Source organism: Vulpes vulpes, unplaced genomic scaffold (assembly GCF_048418805.1).
Source record: "Vulpes vulpes isolate BD-2025 unplaced genomic scaffold, VulVul3 u000000736, whole genome shotgun sequence".
Lineage (NCBI taxonomy): Eukaryota > Metazoa > Chordata > Mammalia > Carnivora > Canidae > Vulpes > Vulpes vulpes.
In genome coordinates, this window is record NW_027325773.1 from 79742 (window position 1) to 101856 (window position 22115).

The 22115-nt window shown below is 42.9% G+C and overlaps 1 protein-coding gene across 1 annotated transcript; it reads left to right on the top strand.

The window, feature by feature from the left end:
• Nucleotides 1-829: 829 nt before the first annotated feature.
• Nucleotides 830-22115, top strand: CD180 (CD180 molecule). The gene is made up of 3 exons (XM_026019718.2): nt 830-1084; nt 9214-9380; nt 19890-22115. Exons 1-3 carry the CDS (start codon nt 992-994, stop codon nt 21616-21618), a joined length of 1989 nt encoding a protein of 662 aa, XP_025875503.1. The 5' UTR covers nt 830-991; the 3' UTR covers nt 21619-22115.

The following is a 22115-nucleotide window of genomic DNA, read 5'->3' on the forward strand; positions in this document are numbered from 1 at the left end:
TCTGGGTAATGGAATGGGGCAACGGTGAGGCCAAGCAGCCCCTCTATGCCAAAAGGTTGGAAAACTACGTCTGAGGCAGCTAAATTCAGCCCAGGGAGGAATGTCTGAACTTTGACTTTCTTTAATCAACTACCCCATCTTCCACCATGATGAGGGTAATTGCAGTCTTGCTTCCAGCTATTTCTAAGAAGAAATAGAGCCCAGGCTGACATCCTTAACTCTTCTCTCTCAGCTGGACTGCTCTGTATACAGCAGTGTTCCCTGCTTCCCTGGGTCAGGTTGGAAGGAAAAAAGGAGGGATTGATTCCACCTCAGCTGCTTTATTAGGCCTGAATCACAGGGTCAAAGGATGGATATGTCCTCCTCCTGTACCAAGACCAGAGGAAGGTGAACCAAGTGGCCTCGGCAGCAGCAGAGGCGCAAGGAGAGCAGCTATCTAGCTCTCTGGAGGTGATCCTGTTCCCTCCTGCTCCAGTTCCCACCTCCAGCAGGCCCGACCACCGATCTCAGACCTCCCATCTGCCCCCATAGCCTGCTGTGGCACCTCTCCACATCCCTCATGTAGGACAATGACCAAAGTGGCTTCCTTTGTGAGGACAGCTTCTTGCTTTTCACTTCCCTTTCTGGAAAGGGAGCAGAAGCTGTTGGAGTTAGCCAAACCCCTGAAGCTGGCCTCAGTCAATACCATCACATTGAGAGTCTGGGTGACCCACACCAGAGAGGTGCTCAAATGATTCATGCTTGCCAGGAAATGCACTGGGCCATTCTGGGGCTGGGTTCTCAGCTATTTTTGGTATGCAAAAGGAACTTCCCTTTTTTTTTTTTTTTCACAGACCCAGCAAAAACTGAGCCATCAACAGCATTTCTTGTTCCCATATCACCCTTCTGAGAACCTCTCTGCCTGCCGAATTACTAAGGTCATTACAGTTTAATTCCATTTCTCTGCTCCAGACACTAGATAAGCCCACCAAGCTGGGGTTGCCTCGTTCCGATGATGGCTTCCTGTGCCAGCTGCTTCCTGCTGGTGGTGATGTTTTCTGCCAGCTGCAAAGCCATCACCTCCTCGGATCAGATGTGCACTGAGGTGAGTCTGAACCGTTTGTCTTTATCCAGATTAAACTGCCTGGGAATCGGGAGTTTCAGCATGTAGCCCCACCTGAGCCTTGGCCTCCCAATATCCATTGTCTTTAAAAAGGTGACACGGTATGTAGAAGTTTTTCTTTGGAGTGAAGAAGGAGCCATAGAGCACAGCCAGGGATTGATCTGCGAGATTCTTCGTTGCAAGGAGTGAGTGTTTTCCTCCTCTGCAAACAATTCCCTCAACATAATCCTAATTGGGCCATAAGATACCAACAGGGTCTCAGTGCAAAGGGCAGCTCTCCAAACGTGCTTCCAGCATGGAGGTGCTGTTTGTGCAGCATCCTAGCATACGGCCACTACTCCAAACAGTTTTTTGGTTTCCTGGAGATGAATGAAGATGGCTTGTGCCAGATTTGGGAGCAAATAAAGATCACTCTGAATGAGACTGGCTTTCTCCTCACATTGGACAGCTCTCCATCTGTGTCATTAACCCACAAGAGTAACACTAGAGAATAGAGCCAAATTGCATCTTCTGTTTTGGCCCATAACAATATTTACCAACTTGTGGGAAGTTCTTGGAGAGGGTAATGAGAGAGAGAAAGGAGAAGGGCCTCAGTCTCTTGCCAACTTCTAAAATGCTGTAACCTTCCTCCCCCTGAGAAACTTCTCACAATTCTGGAGGCTAGAAGTCTGAGATCAAAGTGTCGGCAGGGTTCGTCTCTTCTGAGACCTCTCTCCTTGGCTTGTAGACAGCCATCTTCTCCCTGTGTCTCCGCCTTGTCTTCTCTCTGCTGTGGCTATTCCTGATTTATTCTTTTCATAAGGACACCAGGCAAACTGTAGTATGGCCTATCCTCAAGATCTCATTTTAACTTTAACTTCTTTAAAGATTCGCTTTCCAAATAAAGTCACATTCTGGGATACTCAGTTGAGACATATGTGTCTGGGGGCAACACAAATCAGCTCACAACAGAAGGGGTCAAGGAAGCAGTTTTTATCAACCCCAGGAGACCGCCTTTCATCACGCAGGTTGGCAGGTCAATTACACACAGACATGTAGGGGACATGGTAAGAGGGTCGGAGTGGGCACACCATTTCCTCAGTGATCAGGTTGGTAGGCCACCCATTGTCTGACAATATCCTCAGGTAGGATAGCAACACAATTAAATTCCAGCTCACTGGCAAGCAAGCTATTTTAAATGCCCCACGTTTCAGCCTACCAGCTCAACTCTTAAGTCCCTGCATTGCTACAAAGCCCACACAGCTCTTCAGAAGCCCACAAGGGAGGCATGGGAGATTCTGGAAAGCCCATGGAAATACTGAACCAGTCTAGCTTCCTATTGAGGACACTAGGTTCCAGAGTCGCCAGTTGTTTTTGCAAATGGCCCCAGCTTGGGCAGAGGAGAGGGAACAGCAGCAGGCTGAGCACCCCAGGCTCATATTGCTGCCTATCCCAGGGCCTGCATGCTACCGGGGTGGCGGAAGTGATGCTGAGGGTCCCAGGATGTCCAGTCCCGGCCCTATGCTACAGCAAGAGCCTTCCCTTTTGGTTGAGTCAGGAGAGACTGACACCTCTTAATACAACAACCTATTTGTAACTCTCCCTCTGAAAGGACTGATTTTCAACACCTTGGATCCAACGCAATTAACCTTAGATCTCTACTTTGATTTATACCCTCTATCGTGTAGGAGTTCTTGGTAACAGGATTTTCAGGCTGTTTCCTGAGCTGTCACTCTGTGAATACCGGGATGTTGCTAGGGGATACAAAGATGAATGAAAGTTTGTTCCAAAGGTAAGGAAGGAACTTCTGGGCAGCCCAAGACGGGGAGTGGTGGCAGGCAGAAGCACTGACCTTTTTTCAAGTGCAAATCACCCAAATTTGCCTAGCCTTCCCCCTTGCCATATTTGCTCTTTTGTGCTTCCCTCCAATTTAAGCAGAACCACATAGTGTTTATAATGTTTCTATGGCCTTCATTGGCTTATCAGACCCTATCCTAAAAATAAGGTTTTTGTTTTGCATTATTTTGAGTTCAATAAGCCTTTCATTGAAGTATAACACGCAGAGAGAACATTCACCAATCCTAAGTGCACAGTTCAATGAGTTTTCACCAAAGTGAACACGTCCCCGTGATCTGCACACAGATCAAGAAACAGCACATTCTCAGAAGCCCCCTCCTGCCTCTCCCCAGTCACTAGCTCCCAGGGGTATCCAGTACCCTAACGTCTATTACCAAAGAATGATTTTGCTTCTTTGTGAATTTTATATACAGGAGACCACATGGTATAGACTCTTTTTTTTGGCTTCTTTTGTTCAGTATTAAATATATGACATTTACCAAAGATGCTACATACAGCAATCATTGATTTTATTGCATATTGTATATTTTTTTCTTTGTGTATTGCAGTGTGCTGCTCTATTAGTGAACCACTATTTATTTATTCATTCTTCTGTTAATGGCCATTTGCACTGCTTTCAATTTCTTGGTTATTATAAATGCTACTGCCTTGGACATTTGTATCTATGTCTCTAGAAAATAGATGTGCCAATCTTGATTAGGTATATACCGGGCGGAGGGGGGATGTATGTGGTCATCCGGTGTACATGTATTAATTTCAGTAGATATTGTAGAGTTTTCCAAAGGGATGGTGCCCATGTATACTCATTGGCAATGTTTATGAGTTCTGATTGCTCTGTATCCTCATTACTAGCCTATTATTTAACAATGTTAACCATTCTGATGGATAAGTAGTGGTATTTCACTGGGATTTAATTTTTATTTTCCTGATGATTAAATTGAGTACATTTTCAACTCTATTGGCCATTTGCATATCCTTATGTGTGTATTTGTCTGTGTGTGTGTGTGTGTGTGTGTGTGTTTGAGAGAGAGAAAGGGGAGAGAAAAAGAGAAGCACTTTCTCAAGTCTTTTGCCCATTTTCCCTTGGGTTATTGGTCTACTTAAAATTGCTTTGTTAAGGGCTTTTTATGAATTGTGGATACAAGTCCTTCATCAGATTGCAAATATCCTCTCCCACTCTATGGCGTGCCTTCCCACTCTCTTAATGATACCTTCAGTGAACAGAAGTTCTTAATTTTAATGTAGGTTAACTTGTTATTGTTCCTTTTTTTCAGTACACTTCTGTCCTGCTTAAGAAATTTTTGCTTACCCCAAGGCCATAAAAGGTATATCCTATGTTTTTGGAAGTATGCTTTGTACTTAAATCTATGGCCCACCTTGAATTATTATTTTTTCTTTGCATATTATGTAAGGCGGGAGTCAAGATGAATTTTTTTAGTAAACTTTTTATTTGAAAAAAATTTAAACCTAGACAAATTCTAAAAATATAGTGAACATCTATAAACACCTCGTGTGGAATCTTCCTTTGTTCTATTCTACATGTTCTCTCTCTCTCTCTCTCTCTCTCTCTCTGTGTGTGTGTGTGTGTGTGTGTGTCATAAGTAACAAATTAGAGCCATGACCAGGTGTTTGGAGGATGACAAATGTGCAAAGCATAACTGGAATAAGTGTTCTGTGATTTGGATTCTGCTAACACTTTTGACGTACTCTCGAATAATTACTTTGGAGTGTAGACGTGCCTACTCATTTCAAATGGGCTCATCTTGGCTACCCTGTCCCCTCAAAACTATGGGAGGGGGCAGTCCTTTAGTCCTAGGGCGGGGTGGAGAGCACTTAATAGAGCTTCTTTTCAGAACTCTAAGTTCACAAATTCACAGATTCAAGCCCTTCTCAAGAGTCCTCAACAATGACATGATGTCCTGATGATCCTGTGAAACCTGAACTCCTCCTGTTAATTATCACATTAACCTTCAGAGTTGGCCCACAAAGAAGGTTATCCCCCATCCACAGTTGGGGAAAGATAAGTCTCAGAGAACCCACTGGCTGCGAGATGGGATTTGAACCCAAGCAGTCTGACTCAAGGCAAATAGAAAATGAACTGCATATAACTGGGATGCCCTTTGCCTAGAGGAGTCACGTAGAAAACCAAGTTTTAGGACTGTGTCCTCTTGGGAATATTTTGTTTTCAGAGAGTGATTGTTACTCCAAAATTTGATCCAGTCGCACTGTGCTATCTCTGGAAAGAGGAGTGACAAATGGAGGGAGGGTCAGCATTCAGCATCCCAGATTCCTCACGCATGGGCGATCTGGCCATGGTGTGTGCCAAACGCAGACGAGACATTGGAAAGGTGGGAATCAGCATTTGGTGAAACTCAAAAGGTTCAAAATTAGAAAATCATTTCAACACTTTTGAGAAGGGAAAATACAATGGGAAAGTTAGAGATACAGCAGAAGGAAGCAAAATAAGATCCCGGCTGAAAAAATGCAAACGAATACCTGGAAAGAAAAGGGATTGCAAACACAGAGGTAACACTTGGGAGTCCTGCTCTGTGAAAAGGCACAGCTCTCACATGAAGCTAGAGACAAATTGGTCGGTGTAGGTTCCAGGGCACACTGGGTCTTGAATAAATGCCCCACGACTTGGAATAGGGGTAGGCATGGGGTGGCTGCTGTGAACACCATGGAGCCCTGCACGGCCCTGCTGCCTGCGTGAGCTCATGTCCACAGGGGACGTGGTCGAAATGGAACCACCAAAGAAGGAGAGTGAGGAGGTCATTTTAGGTGGTGACTTTGCACTGAGGGTAGAGAATGAAAGCTGGTTTCATAGGAAGTGGTCATGTGGAGCTCAGAGGAACCAGAGAGGCTGCACAGACTGTGGTGGGTGTCTTCTGGAGAAGCAACTGAACACGTGTCCCTGACAGCCACCCGAGCCCTGGGCAGAGTGGCAATGGCCACACTGTATTCGTTTTCTGCATCCTGTCCCTTCCTGCTCTCTCGCATTGTCATTCTACCGTCCTGGAATGCTGTACTCTGCTAATTCGACTCACTCTCATAAAGGTTTGAGATGGATCCTGACAGGTGAGAAGAACACAACCTCACTTGTGCAGAATTCCTAGCAAAAATGTGTAACCTGAATCAAATCATGAGGAGAGATCTGAACCCCAAGTGAGAGACATTCTATAATATATGAGGCTGTGTTTGGTTTAAAAAATATATATATTTTTTAATATTAAGTTATATTATATTATATATATATGCCATGAGAGACATTGAAAGGCCAAGGAATTGTCTCAGACCAAAGGAGCCTAAAGAGTCATGAAAACTAAATGCAATGTGTGAACTTGGATTAGGAAAACAAAATTACTATGAAGGACAGTATTAGGACAATGGCCAAAATGTGAATATGAATTGTATGTTGGATAATATTGTACCAGTGTTCAATATTTGGAATTTGGTCATGGCACTGTGGTCACAGAAGAGGTGTCCTGTTCTCAGGAGATTTAGGGGCAAAGGGACATCATGTCTGCAATTTACTCTCAACAACAATAAAAGGAATGAGAGTAGTGTGTGTGTGTGTGTGTGTGTGTGTGTGTGTGTGTGTGTACTTCCTGCCTTAAAAAGTACAATAGACTGCAGCACCTGGCTGGCTCAGTCTGGTAGAGCATGTAACTCTTGATCTCGGGGTTGTCAGTTTGAGCCCCATGTTGGGTATACAGATTACTTAAAAATAAAATCTTGAAAAAAATATGATAGACTGAAAACAATTTAATGCTGCTTGAGTGATTCCAGAGCACGGGGAGCTTTGTGTCACTATCCATAATAGCATCTGTGATTGTACAGGAGTGTGACTATGAAAGTCAAAGGGGAGGGGCCGTGTGAGTGTGTGTGTGTGTGTGTATCTTAGCACATTCTCCCAAACGTGCTTATTTTTCAAATTCTCTTATAAGCTGCAATTCTTGTCATTTGCTTCTTTCTCAGGAATCAAGGGCAGAGAGTTGATTGCAATTTATACCTAACTAGAGATTCGTGTATGACACGAACTCATGGTGGGTTTCTCAATACTCTGTGGTTGTGTTATCCACTGGTTCTCAGTTTTTCACTGGGTTGAAACTGAGCTATTTATCTATCTTTGAATTTGCTAGAAGCTCCCTCAGGCCACTGGCTCGGCAGAGCTCCTGCAGTATTCTCAACTTTCTGAATTGCATTAATGCAGTAAAGTGCTTAGTAAAGCACAGAAGAGGACTCATTTAGGTGTCATGGGCACTTATATATTCAGGAGAAGGAGGAAATTGCCAGCGTGGAGGCTTTTGCTGTAGAGTAGAGCAAGACAAATTGAGGAAAGGTCCCTTTTTCCAAGTGTATGTGACATCAGTTATGCCAGTGGAGATGAGTAAAGGGAAATGTCTTCTCAAAGCTACCCCAAATCTTAGCAGCTACTCAGGCAGCAACTGCACATACCTCTCCTCTTGGGGCCATCCATGTTCATGGACAAGGAAGAGAGGTCTAGCAACATGTGTTTTTCTCCCCATTCGGCTAAGTTTTAAACACAAAGTGTGCATTTCAAGGACATTAGGTGGATCTGTGGCAGCGGCTAGAGGACTTTGGGCCTATAAAATGAAGAATGAATTGCAAGGAAATAAAAATACAGCGTTTTCATCAATGACATTCATAATATTATCACAACAGAGAAGAAAACTGGTGATTTCCTGTAGGTGAGCTTGCTCAGTGCACCTACAAAAATGAGTGCCACTGAACAGAAGTTGGAATAAAGCAAAAAAGCAATTAAAATGGGGATGTGCCTAAAGCACCAGGCTTCATAGTGGAGGATGTGCTCAGTCTTCTGTTTCCAGCTAAGCAGGACTGTTTACAGCTCAGTGTGTGGACAGCTGGTGAGCTCAAGTCTGATGGGGCAGGTCTTGCCCAGACGGGGGCAGTCTCAGTGGGCTGCTGGTAGGACCACTGCATGGTGAGGAGAAAGGCAGTGTCTGAAAGGGTAGATGAAACCCCATGGAGTCTGACATGATGTGAGAGGTGGCCCCCCCAGGTGCATTCCCTGCAGACCAAGGGCTACTCTATTTTTAGTTTAGGGTTTTTGTTTTGTTTTGTTTTGTTTTTAAGATTTATCCATTCATTTATGAGAGACACAGAGAGAGAGGCAGAGACACAGGCAGAGGGAGAAGCAGGCTCCATGGAGAGAGCCCAATGAGGGACTCCATCCCGACTTCAGGATCATGCCTTAAGCAAAAGGCAGATGCTCAACCACTGAGCCACCCAGGCATCCCTATTATTAGTTGGTTTTATTTCTTATAGAACTTTTATCTCTTTGTCTCTTTTGGCTTTTATCTCTTTGTCTCTCTTGTCCCACCCACCCCTCTCTCTACTTCCCCAACACATTCACCAGTCAGTGAAAGGAAGTAATTCAATAAAATGCTCCACCTTCTTCATTTAGCTGACTGCTACCTAGTGATGCTAGTTGACCTAAATCCCTCCTATCACCTGGAGACTGTATGTTAAGCCTAAAGTCTTGGATGCAGATTTAATGCTGGGGGGGAGTGGGACGGGGAGAGGCACGAATACCTCATGAGTGAAACTGTCTGCTTAATATTGTCTCACATCAGAAAGTATGTAATGTTAGGATTGTCTTGTTTTAGTGATGCTAATGCAGAGTTGTTTTCAAGCTGACATAACACATTTCTATGCAACCAAAATCAAAACTATGAAACCAAGTTTCATCAAAGAAATCTTGTTTCCTTCCCTGCTTCTCTATTTGGTTCCTTTCTTCCCCTTCAAGGCAATGAGTTTTGGGCTTTTTTCCATGGTTTCTTTTTGCAAATATAAGAAATATTCAAACCTTTCTTACAGAAAAAGTAGCATACAAGATGCTACATGCTACATACCATATGCTCTACACACTATATGTCCTTCTGTACCTGGCTTTTTATACCTTACAACATACCTGGATATCACTCTACTCTATATCAGCATGTGGAGATCTTACTCATTCCAGTTTCATCTGTAGAAGGTTCCATCTTGTGAAGGTACCATATTTTGTTCGACTAGTCCGATATTGAAGATCAATTTGCTATGGCTCATCTTTTGATATTACAGAAATGACTGAAGTTAATAATCCACATGAATCACTTTGTGTCTTTGCAGGAATGTACGTGGTAAAGAGCTAGAGGTGCCATTGCTGCTCAAAGGATAGAACATATGTAATTTAGCTAGTTAATCAAATTACCAGCTCTGATATTAATGTACATTGTTTCTCTCATCAGAAAGAGGCCAACAAGACCTATAACTGTGAAAATTTAGGTCTTGCAGAAGTTCCGGACACTCTCCCCAACACAACAGAATTTTTGGAATTTGGCTTTAATTTCTTGCCTACAGTGGAAAATACAACTTTCAGTAGACTCATAGATCTTATCTTTTTGGACTTAACCAGGTATGTATCTGAGTTCCTTATCTGTGGTTGATGTTTTACTCATGTGATAATACAACTTGCATTCAGATTGTTTCCAGGACCTTCTTTTGGGAGCACAGGGACACTCTATCTTGCGTGTTCACTCTTTCCAGAAAATATTTTTCTGCAAGTGAAGTGTAATATTTAAAAAAACCCAGTCAGTGGAGAGAAAAATGGATTATTTTCAAACTAGAGTGCATCAGCAGCGTTAAGAAGTTCTAAGGAATGTTGATTTAAAAAAAAAAACCCTGAAAACAAATCTTGTATTAAATCAGATGCCATAGTTTATTCTTGCATGATGACATTTTAAGAAAAATTTACAGGAGAAATGCATAAGCTACTAACTTTTCCCCCCATAAGTTGGGAAAATAGTTCCATTATTTAATTTTTGAAGCAGAATTGGGATTCCAAATGCTGAACCAGTGTTTGTGAACCAGCGAGCAGAACTATCACAAGGATGTAAAGGCAGAAATCAGAAGGGAAATGCAGCATGCACACGTACGTGCTGTGTGTGTGTGTGTGTGTGTGTGTGTGTGTGTGTGTGTGTGTAGCAGGAGAGGGCTTTGCGTGTGGATGGGTCTGCGTCCCCTGTAGCAGCTCTATTTCTTTGGTGGTTCAATGTATGCTTCCACAGCGCGGCAGAGCATTCACACCCGTGAGACGCTTCCATCTTTATGAGCACCCCTGGGGGGCAGGCATGCTGGATATTATCTCCAACTCATGTCTGACGAGGAAACAGAGGCTCCAGGAGATTTTGTGAGTTAGTTTAGGGTCACAAAGTAAGGAAACTGGGACTCTGCTCTCTTGACTCCCAGTCCAGGATCCCCCAAATGACCCCAGGCCTCTTCCAGGGGCAAGATTCCAGGTGCTGTGTAGCAACACTTCATTGAGACAGAGCCATGGTCTTTCAGACAGGGACAAAGGTCATTCTGCTCCCTACCCATTGTGTCCCCAGGACATACACCTTCCCTCTGCTTTACCATTTCTCATTTTTAGATGGAATGGGTTTGGCCACATTTTGAAGGAACGCGTGGGGTCAGGATAGCTTTTCCAGCTAGGACTGGCTGGACTCTAAGTTTCCTCTTCTGTTATTTTCAAATAAAAACGTGACCTTATTATTTTTTCTCAACTCCCTCTCCTTAGCTCCCTCAGCCCCTGCCCTTTACCGGATCACCAATCAGATGCTATTTTTATTCCTTTAAACAGCCACATTTCTTGAGCTTTACTGTGTTTTCCATTTTCTTGGCTCATTCTTACATCTTGCTTTTCAGACTTTCTCTTGGCATAATTTCCCCTTTCTCCTGAGGTACACACTTAACAGTTTCTTTAGTGAAAGTCTTTCTGCACTAAACTCCCTTGGTTTTTGTTTTTCCAGAAAGGTCTTTATTTCACTCTGATTCTTGAAAGACAGTATTTCCTGACATGATTCCAAGTTGATTGTTGTTTTTTTTTTCCTCAGCCTGTTGATGGCTGCCATCTTCCCTTGTCGCTGCTGGACAGTCACCTATCTAATCACCGCGTACATGCACATCATCTTTTCTCTCTGGGCATTTCCAGTAGGTTCTCTCTGTCTTTGGCATTCTGTAATACCACAGTGCTGCACCATGTAGATTGTTGGGCTCCTTGAATCTGCAAACAGTGCCTTTCCTCAATTCTAAAATATTCTTAAAAAAAAAAGAAAGAAAGAAAAATAGTCTAGCCATTGTTTGTTTGAAACCTGGCTTGCTTACATTCACTCTTTCATATCCTCTGGATCTCTGATTTGATTTATAGCATCTTCTCATCCATCAGTCATATATGCCAATATACTCTCCTTGTTTTCCATCAATTTGGTGTTTTGGACAATATTCTAGGTCATTTTCTCACATCTACTTTTACTCCGTTAGTATCCTCTTCAACTGTGTCTAATCTCTTGTATAAACTGTCTTTGGTTTTTCAATTTCATTAACTTCCTATTTCAGTACATTTCAACGACTTTTCGTTTTTATAAATATGACACATCAGTTTTAATAAGTTTTTCCTTCATCATATAATTGGTTCATACCATTTCCTTAAAACACATCAAACACATGTTTCATAGATGTAGATTTATTATATATTCTGATCCTGTATATCAGGTATATCACACATTTTTTATAAATCATATATATAATATCAGATATACCTCATAATTCCGGTATCTGCTATCTACCTGACTATGTAGAACATTTTTTTAAGAGATTTTTTTATTTACTTAAGAGAGAGAGCATGAGCAGGAGGGGTAGAGGGAAAAGGAAAGAAAACCTTAAGCAGACTCATGCTGAGAGCAGAGCCCGATGTGGGCTCCATGTTATGACCCTGAGATCACAATCTGAGCTGAAACCAGGGGTCTGACACTTAACCCACTGCACCCCCCCCCCCCGTGGTTCCATAGAACATTTCTTTTAACTGACTAATTAACTCCCTTATGTGTTCACTGAAATTTTACTTTGAGCTCATTTGTCTTTTGAAACTTGATGGAAATCTTTGTTTAAAATACTTTCCTGGAATTAGACAATGGCATTATGGCTATAGAAAATAAGCTGATGTAGGTTTTTTTTTTTTTTTTTTTTTTTTTTTTTTTTTTTTTGAGATGCACAATGAAATCTGTATGGCATATCTGGGATCTGATTTAAGATAATTCAGGCATGAGAGGTGTGAACAGAAGCAGCAAAGGGGGAACCTGGGCGGCTCAGCGGTTGAGCGTCTGCCTTGGGCTCAGGGTGTGATCCTGGGATCAAGTCCCGTGTCGGGCTCCCCTCAAGGAGCCTACTTCTCACTCTGCCTATGTCTCTGCCTCTCTCTCCGTGTCTCTCATGAAAAAAATAAAATCTTAAAAAAAAAAAAAAGCAAAGCAGCACATATGGCAACATTTCAAGAACTGTTGTGACTGTGTGACAGATCTATGAAAGTTGTACTGCAATCTTTACTTTTATGTGAATGTGTAAGTTTTCCATATTAAAAGTTAATTAAGGGGATCCCTGGGTGGCGCAGCGGTTTGGCGCCTGCCTTTGGCCCCGGGCACGATCCTGGAGACCCGGGATCGAATCCCACGTCGGGCTCCCGGTGCATGGAGCCTGCTTCTCCCTCTGCCTATGTCTCTGCCCCCCTCTCTCTCTCTCTGTGTGACTATCATAAAAAAAAAAAAAGTTAATTAAATAGATACACTAGAAGAAAAAAACGTAGAGGGGGAGGGGCAAGACGGCGGAAGAGTAGGGTCCCAAATCACCTGTCCCCACCAAATTACCGAGATAACCTTCAAATCATCCTGAAAATCTACAAATTCGGCCTGAGATTTAAAGAGAGACCAGCTGGAATGCTGCAGTGAGAAGAGTTCATGCTTCTATCAAGGTAGGAAGACGGGGAAAAAGAAATAAAGACACAAAAGGCCTCCAAGGCGGAGGGGCCCCGTGAGGAGCCGGGCTGAGGCCGGGGCGAGTGTCCCCAGGGTAGAGGAGCCCCGTCCCGGAGGAGCAGGAGCTGCACCAACCTTCCCGGGCGGAAAGGCCTCCCGGGGAATTGGAGCAGGATCCCCAGAAAGGCGGGGATGCCCTCGGGCTCCCTGGGACAGTAACAGAGGAACTGCGCCCCGGGAGATGCGCCGAGCTCCCTAAGGGCTGCAGCGCTCGGCGGGACCCGGAGCAGCTCGGAGGGGCTCGGGCGGCGGCTTCGCGGAGGGGGCTGCGCGGCTCCGGGAACAGCTCGGAGGGGCTCGGGCGGCGGCTCCGCGGAGGGGGCTGCCGGGCGGGAGCACAAATCCAACAGCGCAGGCCCCGGAGCACAGGGCGCCGGGACACAGCCCAGGACCAGGCCTCCCCCCGGGACAGGCAGAGGCCGGGAGGGCCCAGGACAGCGAGGACGCTCCTGCCCAGAGCTGAGCAGATCAGCGGCCCCGCCCCAGAGCCTCCAGGCCCTGCAGACAGAGAGCCCCGGAGTTACTGCGGGAGCTGACTCCAGGGTCCCAGAGCTGCCCCCGCCACTGAGGCTGTTCCTCCCGGGGCCTCACGGGTGAACACCCCCCACTGAGCCCTGCACCAGGCAGGGGGCAGAGCAGCTCCCCCAGGTGCTAACACCTGAAAATCAGCACAGCAGGGCCCTCCCCCAGAAGACCAGCTAGACGGACCAGTTCCAGAGGAAGTCAAGGGACTTAAAGTATACAGGATCAGAGGATACTCCCCCGTGTTTTTTGTTTTTTTTTCTTTTTGATTTCTGATTGCTTCCCCCACCCCTTTTTTTCACCTTTCTTTCTTTTTCTTTCTCTTTTTCTTCCCTTTTTTCCTTTTTTTCTTCTTTTTCTTTTTTCTTTTTCTCTTTTCTTTCCTTCTCTCTCTCTCTTTTTCTCCTTTTCCCAATACAACTTGTTTTTGGCCACTCTGCACTGAGCAAAATGACTAGAAGGAAAACCTCACCTCAAAAGAAAGAATCAGAAACAGTCTTCTCTCCCACAGAGTTACAAAATCTGGATTACAATTCAATGTCAGAAAGCCAATTCAGAAGCACTATTATACAGCTACTGGTGGCTCTAGAAAAAAAGCATAAAGGACTCAAGAGACTTCATGACTGCAGAATTTAGATCCAATCAGGCAGAAATTAAAAATCAATTGAATGAGATGCAATCAAAACTAGAAGTCCTAATGATGAGGCTTAACGAGGTGGAAGAACAAGTGAGTGACATAGAAGACAAGTTGATGGCAAAGAGGGAAACTGAGGAAAAAAGAGACAGACAATTAAAAGACCATGAAGACAGATTAAGGGAAATAAACGACAGCCTGAGGAAGAAAAACCTACATTTAATTGGGGTTCCCGAGGGCGCCGAAAGGGACAGAGGGCCAGAATATGTATTTGAACAAATCCTAGCTGAAAACTTTCCTAATCTGGGAAGGGAAACAGGCATTCAGATCCAGGAAATTGAGAGATCCCCCCCTAAAATCAATAAAAACCGTTCAACACCTCGAAATTTAATAGTGAAGCTTGCAAATTCCAAAGATAAAGAGAAGATCCTTAAAGCAGCAAGAGACAAGAAATCCCTGACTTTTATGGGGAGGAGTATTAGGGTAACAGCAGACCTCTCCACAGAGACCTGGCAGGCCAGAAAGGGCTGGCAGGATATATTCAGGGTCCTAAATGAGAAGAACATGCAACCAAGAATACTTTATCCAGCAAGGATCTCATTCAAAATGGAAGGAGAGATAAAGAGCTTCCAAGACAGGCAGGAACTGAAAGAATATGTGACCTCCAAACCAGCTCTGCAAGAAATTTTAAGGGGGACTCTTGAAATTCCCCTTTAAGAAGAAGTTCAGTGGAACAATCCACAAAAACAAGGACTGAATAGATATCATGATGACACTAAACTCATATCTGTCAATAGTAACTCTGAACATGAATGGGCTTAACGACCCCATCAAAAGGCACAGAGTTTCAGACTGGATAAAAAAACAGGACCCATCTATTTGCTGTCTACAAGAGACTCATTTTAGACAGAAGGACACCTACAACCTGAAAATAAAAGGTTGGAGAACCATTTACCATTCAAATGGTCCTCAAAAGAAAGCAGGGGTAGCCATCCTTATATCAGATAAATTAAAATTTACCCTGAAGACTATAGTGAGAGATGAAGAGGGACACTATCTCATACTCAAAGGATCTATCCAACAAGAGGACTTAACAATCCTCAATATATATGCCCCTAATGTGGGAGCTGCCAAATATTTAAACCAATTAATAACCAAAGTGAAGAAATACTTAGATAATAATACACTTATACTTGGTGACTTCAATCTAGCTCTTTCTACCCTCGATAGGTCTTCTAAGCACAATATCTCCAAAGAAATGAGAGCTTTAAATGATACACTGGACCAGATGGATTTCACAGATATCTACAGAACTCTACATCCAAACTCAACTGAATACATATTCTTCTCAGGTGCACATGGAACTTTCTCAGAATAGACCACATACTGGGTCACAAAACGGGTCTGAACTGATACCAAAAGATTGGGATCGTCCCCTGCATATTCTCAGACCATAATGCCTTGAAATTAGAACTAAATCACAACAAGAAGTTTGGAAGGACCTCAAACACGTGGAGGTTAAGGACCATCCTGCTAAAAGATGAAAGGGTCAACCAGGAAATTAAGGAAGAATTAAAAAGATTCATGGTAACTAATGAGAATGAAGATACAACCATCCAAAATCTTTGGGATGCAGCAAAAGCAGTCCTAAGGGGAAAATACATCGTAATACAAACATCCATTCAAAAACTGGAAAGAACTGAAATACAAAAGCTAACCTTACACATAAAGGAGGTAGAGAAAAAACAGCAAATGGACCCTACGCCCATCAGAAGAAGAGAGTTAATTAAGATTCAAGCAGAACTCAATGAAATCGAGACCAGAAGAACTGTGGAACAGATCAACAGAACCAGGAGTTGGTTCTTTGAAAGAATTAACAAGATAGATAAACCATTAGCTAACCTTATTAAAAAGAAGAGAGAGAAGACTCAAATTAATAAAATCATGAATGAGAGAGATCACTACCAACACCAAGGAAATACAAACAATTTTAAAAACATATTATGAACAGCTCTACGCCAATAAATTAGGCAATCTGGAAGAAATGGACGCATTCCTGGAAAGCCACAAACTATCAAAACTGGAACAGGAAGAAATAGAAAACCTGAACAGGCCAATTACCAGGGAGGAAATTGAAGCAGACATCAAAAACCTCCCAAGACACAAGAGTTGAGGGCCAGATGGCTTCCCAGGGGAATTCTATCAAACGTTTAAAGAAGAAATCATGCCTATTCTACTAAAGCTGTTTGGAAAGATAGAAAGAGATGGAGTACTTCCAAATTCGTTCTATGAGGCCAGCATCACCTTAATTCCAAAGCCAGACAAAGACCCCACCAAAAAGGAGAATTACAGACCAATATCCCTGATGAACATGGATGCAAAAATTCTCAACAAGATACTAGCCAATAGGATCCAACAACACATTAAGAAAATTATTCACCATGACCAAGTAGGATTGATCCCCAGGACACAAGGCTGGTTCAACACTCGTAAAACAATCAATGTGATTCATCATATCAGCAAGAGAAAAACTAAGAACCATATGATCCTCTCATTAGATGCAGAGAAAGCATTTGACAAAATACAGCATCCATTCCTGATCAAAACTCTTCAGAATGTAGGGATAGATAGAGGGAACTTTCCTCGACATCTTAAAAGCCATCTACGAAAAGCCCACAGCAAATATCATTCTCAATGGGGAAGCACTGGGAGCCTTTCCCCTAAGATCAGGAACAAGACAGGGATGTCCACTCTCACCACTGATATTCAACATAGTATTGGAAGTCCTAGCCTCAGCAATCAGACAACAAAAAGACATTAAAGGCATTCAAATTGGCAAAGAAGAAGTCAAACTCTCCCTCTTCACTGATGACATGATACTCTACGTAGAAAACCCAAAAGCCTCCACCCCAAGATTGCTAGAACTCATACAGCAATTTGGTAGCGTGGAAGGATACAAAATCAATGCCCAGAAATCAATGGCATTTCTGTACACTAACAATGAGACTGAAGAAAGAGAAATTAAGGAGTCCATCCCATTTACAATTGCACCCAAAAGCATAAGATACCTAGGAATAAACCTAACCAAAGAGGTAAAGGATCTATACCCTAAAAACTATAGAATACTTCTGAAAGAAATTGAGGAAGACACAAAGAGATGGAAAAATATTCCATGCTCATGGATTGGCAGAATTAATACTGTGAAAATGTCAATGTTACCCAGGGCAATTTACACGTTTAATGCAATCCCTATCAAAATACCATGGACTTTCTTCAGAGAGTTAGAACAAATTATTTAAGATTTGTGTGGAATCAGAAAAGACCCCGAATAGCCAGGGGAATTTTAAAAAAGAAAACCATAGCTGGGGGCATCACAATGCCAGATTTCAGGTTGTACTACAAAGCTGTGGTCATCAAGACAGTGTGGTACTGGCACAAAAACAGACACATAGATCAATGGAACGGAATAGAGAACCCAGAAGTGGACCCTGACCTTTATGGTCAACTAATATTCGATAAAGGAGGAAAGACTATCCATTGGAAGAAAGACAGTCTCTTCAATAAATGGTGCTGGGAAAATTGGACATCCACATGCAGAAGAATGAAACTAGACCACTCTCTTTCACCATACACAAAGATAAACTCAAAATGGATGAGAGATCTAAATATGAGACAAGATTCCATTAAAATCCTAGAGGAGAACACAGGCAACATCCTTTTTGAACTTGGCCACAGTAACTTCTTGCAAGATACATCCACGAAGGCAAAAGAAACAAAAACAAAAATGAACTATTGGGACTTCATCAAGATAAGAAGCTTTTGCACAGCAAAGGATACAGTCAACAAAACTAAAAGACAACCTACAGAATGGGAGAAGATATTTGCAAATGACATATCAGATAAAGGGCTAGTTTCCAAAATCTATAAAGAACTTATTAAACTCAACACCAAAGAAACAAACAATCCAATCATGAAATGGGCAAAAGACATGAAGAGAAATCTCACAGAGGAAGACATGGACATGGTCAACATACACATGAGAAAATGCTCTGCATCACTTGCCATCAGGGAAATACAAATCAAAACCACAATGAGATACCACCTCACACCAGTGAGAATGGGGAAAATTAACCAGACAGGAAACCACAAATGTTGGAGAGGATGCGGAGAAAAGGGAAGCCTCTTACACTGTTGGTGGGAATGTGAACTGGTGCAGCCACTCTGGAAAACTGTGTGGAGGTTCCTCAAAGAGTTAAAAATAGACCTGCCCTACGACCCAGCAGTTGCACTGTTGGGGATTTACCCCAAAGATTCAGATGCAATGAAACGCCGGGACACTTGCACCCCGATGTTTCTAGCAGTAATGGCCACAATAGCCAAACTGTGGAAGGAGCCTCGGTGTCCATCGAAAGATGATGGATAAAGAAGATGTGGTTTATGTATACAATGGAATATTACTCAGCCATTAGAAATGACAAATACCCACCATTTGCTTCAACGTGGATGGAACTGGAGGGTATTATGCTGAGTGAAGTAAGTCAATCGGAGAAGGACAAACAGTGTATGTTCTCATTCATTTGGGGAATATAAATAATAGTGAAAGGGAATATAAGGGAAGGGAGAAGAAATGTGTGGGAAATATCAGAAAGGGAGACAGAACATAAAGACTCCTAACTCTGCAAATGAACTAGGGGTGGTGGAAGGGGAGGAGGGCGGGGGGTGGGGGTGAATGGGTGACGGGTACTGAGGGGGACACTTGACGGGATGAGCACTGGGTGTTATTCTGTATGTCGATAAATTGAACACCAATAAAAATTAATTTATAAAAAAAATGGAACCACTTTAAAGTCAATTTCTATGCTGCCTTCTTTTGGGTGGTCCACAGAGGTAGCATCAATTCAGGCCACATTCCTCATGAATGGAAGCATATGATTAGAGGATCGCAGAGGAGACTTCTTTCATTATTGTTGTTATTCCATCCAAGAAAACACATATTCTCAAGGTCATCCTCTATGAACTTTTTTTTAAGGTCATCCACTGAAAGGATCCCTTTTGAGGGTCTTGATGGTTTGCAGGTCTTGGATAGGACCTCCTAACCTGTTTGGATCCCAACCTTTGTCACCTGCCATGGTGCACGTGACTTAGTTTAACTCCGGCTCTAGGCCACTCAGGCCTGGCAGACAGTGGCAGATGGGACAAGGCTAGCTCTAGGGCTCCCTTGCTCCCAGGGATTCCAACTTCTTTTTCTAAGGGAATTAGAATTCTAAGGAATTCCCTTATTGATCTCCCAGGGAGTTTTGAGTGTGTGTGTGTGTGTGTGTGTGTGTGTGTGTGTATGTACAATCCAGTATTTTCAGGTGAAATACCAGGATGAAACCTTTATTGTATTTCGATGGAGTATTTTCATATGTATCATTTGACTAACAGCTGTTGCACATCAAAGTGCTCACCATTTCTGTACTTTATAGAAGCAACAACAGAGGTTGAGATACATTGTGACTTGCCCAGGATGACACAGATACATACATTACATATCATATGTTATATATTAAATGTTAGAGATGACATATTATATATTAGTTAAAATAGTAAATCATTGGATTTTGCCCACAATCAAACTGCTAACTGTTCCCTAAATTCTAAACATAAATCTCTGAGAGTTCAATCCAAAGGGGCAAGACATCTGGAAGAAATTCTAAATCAGAGTTTTCAGAACTGAGGCTAACCATTGATTCGACAGATCATCTGTTGGTACTGAAGATAGTTTTTTTCTGTTTTATTTCAAATAATAATGTATACTCTTTTTACTAAACACAAAAGATGGCTTTGTTAATACAGGTCACTATGACAGAGTTTTTCTTTTTTCCAACTAATTATTGTTCAATACTATTATCTTTTCAAGGTGCCAGATTAACTGGGTACATGAAGATACTTTTCAAAACCATCATCAATTGAACACAATTGTGTTGACTGGAAATCCCCTGATATTCATGGCAGAAACATCTCTTAATGGGCCCAAGTTGCTGAAGCATCTTTTCTTAACCCAAACAGGAATATCTAATCTCGGCTTTATCCCAATGCACAATCTGGAAAACTTAGAAAGCTTGCATCTTGGAAGCAACTATATTTCCTCTATTAAGTTCCCAGAAAACTTCCCAATCCAGAATCTGAAAGTCCTGGATTTTCAGAATAATGTGATACACTACCTCTCTAGTGAAGACATGAACACTCTGAAGCAGGCCACCAACCTAAGCCTTAATTTCAATGGCAATGATATTAAAGACATTGAACCTGGAGCTTTCCATTCAAAAATCTTCCAAAGTTTGAAATTTGGAGGGAGTCTTAACTTATCTGTTATATTAAAAGGTCTACAGAACACTACTACTAAGTCTCTCTGGCTGGGGTCATACGAGGACACTGATGACGAAGACCTTACTTCAGCCATGTTTGACGGACTTTGTGAAATGTCTGTTGAAAGCATCAATCTACAGAAGCACTATATCTCTGATCTCTCATCTGCTACATTCCGGTGCTTTACTCAACTCCAGGAGTTGGATCTGACGGCACATCACTTGCGTGAGTTACCCTCTGGGATCAAGGGTATGAAAGCTCTCAAGAAATTAGTTCTCAATGTAAATAGGTTTGATGAATTGTGTCAAATCCATGCTGCCAGTTTTCCATCCCTTACAGACCTTTCTATAAAAGGCAACATGAAGAAACTTGACTTCGGTGCTGGGTGTTTGGAAAAACTCGAAAACCTTCAGAAACTTGATTTAAGCCACAGTGATATAGAGGCTTCTGACTGCTGTAATCTTCAGCTCAAAAACCTGCACCACTTACAATACCTAAACCTGAGCTACAATGAGCCTCTTACTCTCCAGAGCCAGGCGTTCAAAGAATGTCCTCGGCTAGAAGGTCTAGATTTGGCATTTACCCACTTGCACATGAAGGGTCCACAGAGTCCTTTCCAAAACCTCCATCTCCTTCAGGTTCTGAATCTTTCTTACTGCCACCTGGACACCAGCAATCAGCACCTTCTAGAAGGCCTGGAGGGTCTCCGCCATCTAAATTTACAGGGGAATCACTTTCAAGATGGGAGTATCTCAAAGACCAGCCTACTTCAGACCTTGAGCAGCTTGGAGATTCTTATTTTATCCTCCTGTGACCTCCTCTCCATAGACAAGCAAGCATTCCAGAGCCTTGGGAAGATGAATCATGTTGACTTAAGCTACAACAGCCTGACAGGCAATAGCATTGATGCTCTTAGTCATCTTCATGGGATCTACCTCAATATGGCCGCCAATAACATCCACATCATCCCATCTCCTCTCCTTCTCACTTTGTCCCAGCAGAGCACCATTAACTTAAGTCACAATCCCCTGGACTGCACCTGTTTGAATATTCATTTTATAACATGGTACAAAGAAAACCTGCAGAAATTTGAGGGCTCGGAGGAGACCGTGTGTGCAAACCCCCCAACTTTAAGGGGGGTTAAGCTGTCTGACGTCAAACTGTATTGTGGTATTACGGCCGTGGGCATTTTCTTTCTTGTAGTATTTTTATTCTTGGGTACCGTTCTGCTCATTTTTTCCATTAAATTCCTTCTGAGGTGGAAATACCAGCACATCTAACATTGAAGGTTTCTAGAGATGGCAAGTAAGTGTGTTTAGCGAAATTGCCCCAAGTAAAGGAACTTGTTGTGCTCCTTCTCAGTCTGTCAGACTTTTCAGACGGTTCCTGCAGCTGGGCAGGGATTCTCTGTGCTTCTCTGAGTCCTAGAGCTAATGAACCTTCCTGGAACATAAATGGACCAGGGCCAGGGGGCCAAGCAGCAGCTGTGAGAGACACAGAGCTGTTTCTTCACATGGAAGGTGGTTGGAGGACCTGTGGCATGGAAAAGCCAGGAGAGGAATGTGCTAAGAGGCCATCTCCCTTCTGCTTGTGGACACCCCCTCGAAGCAGCTTCTACCCTGACCCTAAAAGGAAATCAACTCTCATAACCAGGCAGTGCTGACTGCCCCAGCGCAAACTCTGCCTCCCACAGCTTGGACATCATGCTTGCCTCTGAGTCCTCAGTAAGGCAGTCGCTTGAAAAACTTGTTGAGGACAAAGTCTCAATGCTTATTTT

Bases quoted from the DNA above. Each gene is read 5' to 3' on its own strand.
- CD180 (XM_026019718.2), top strand. From the start codon at position 992: ATGATGGCTTCCTGTGCCAGCTGCTTCCTGCTGGTGGTGATGTTTTCT. The intron at 1,085-9,213 runs GTGAGTCTGAAC...TTCTCTCATCAG, and splicing joins CGGATCAGATGTGCACTGAG to AAAGAGGCCAACAAGACCTA. The intron at 9,381-19,889 runs GTATGTATCTGA...TATCTTTTCAAG, and splicing joins ATCTTTTTGGACTTAACCAG to GTGCCAGATTAACTGGGTAC.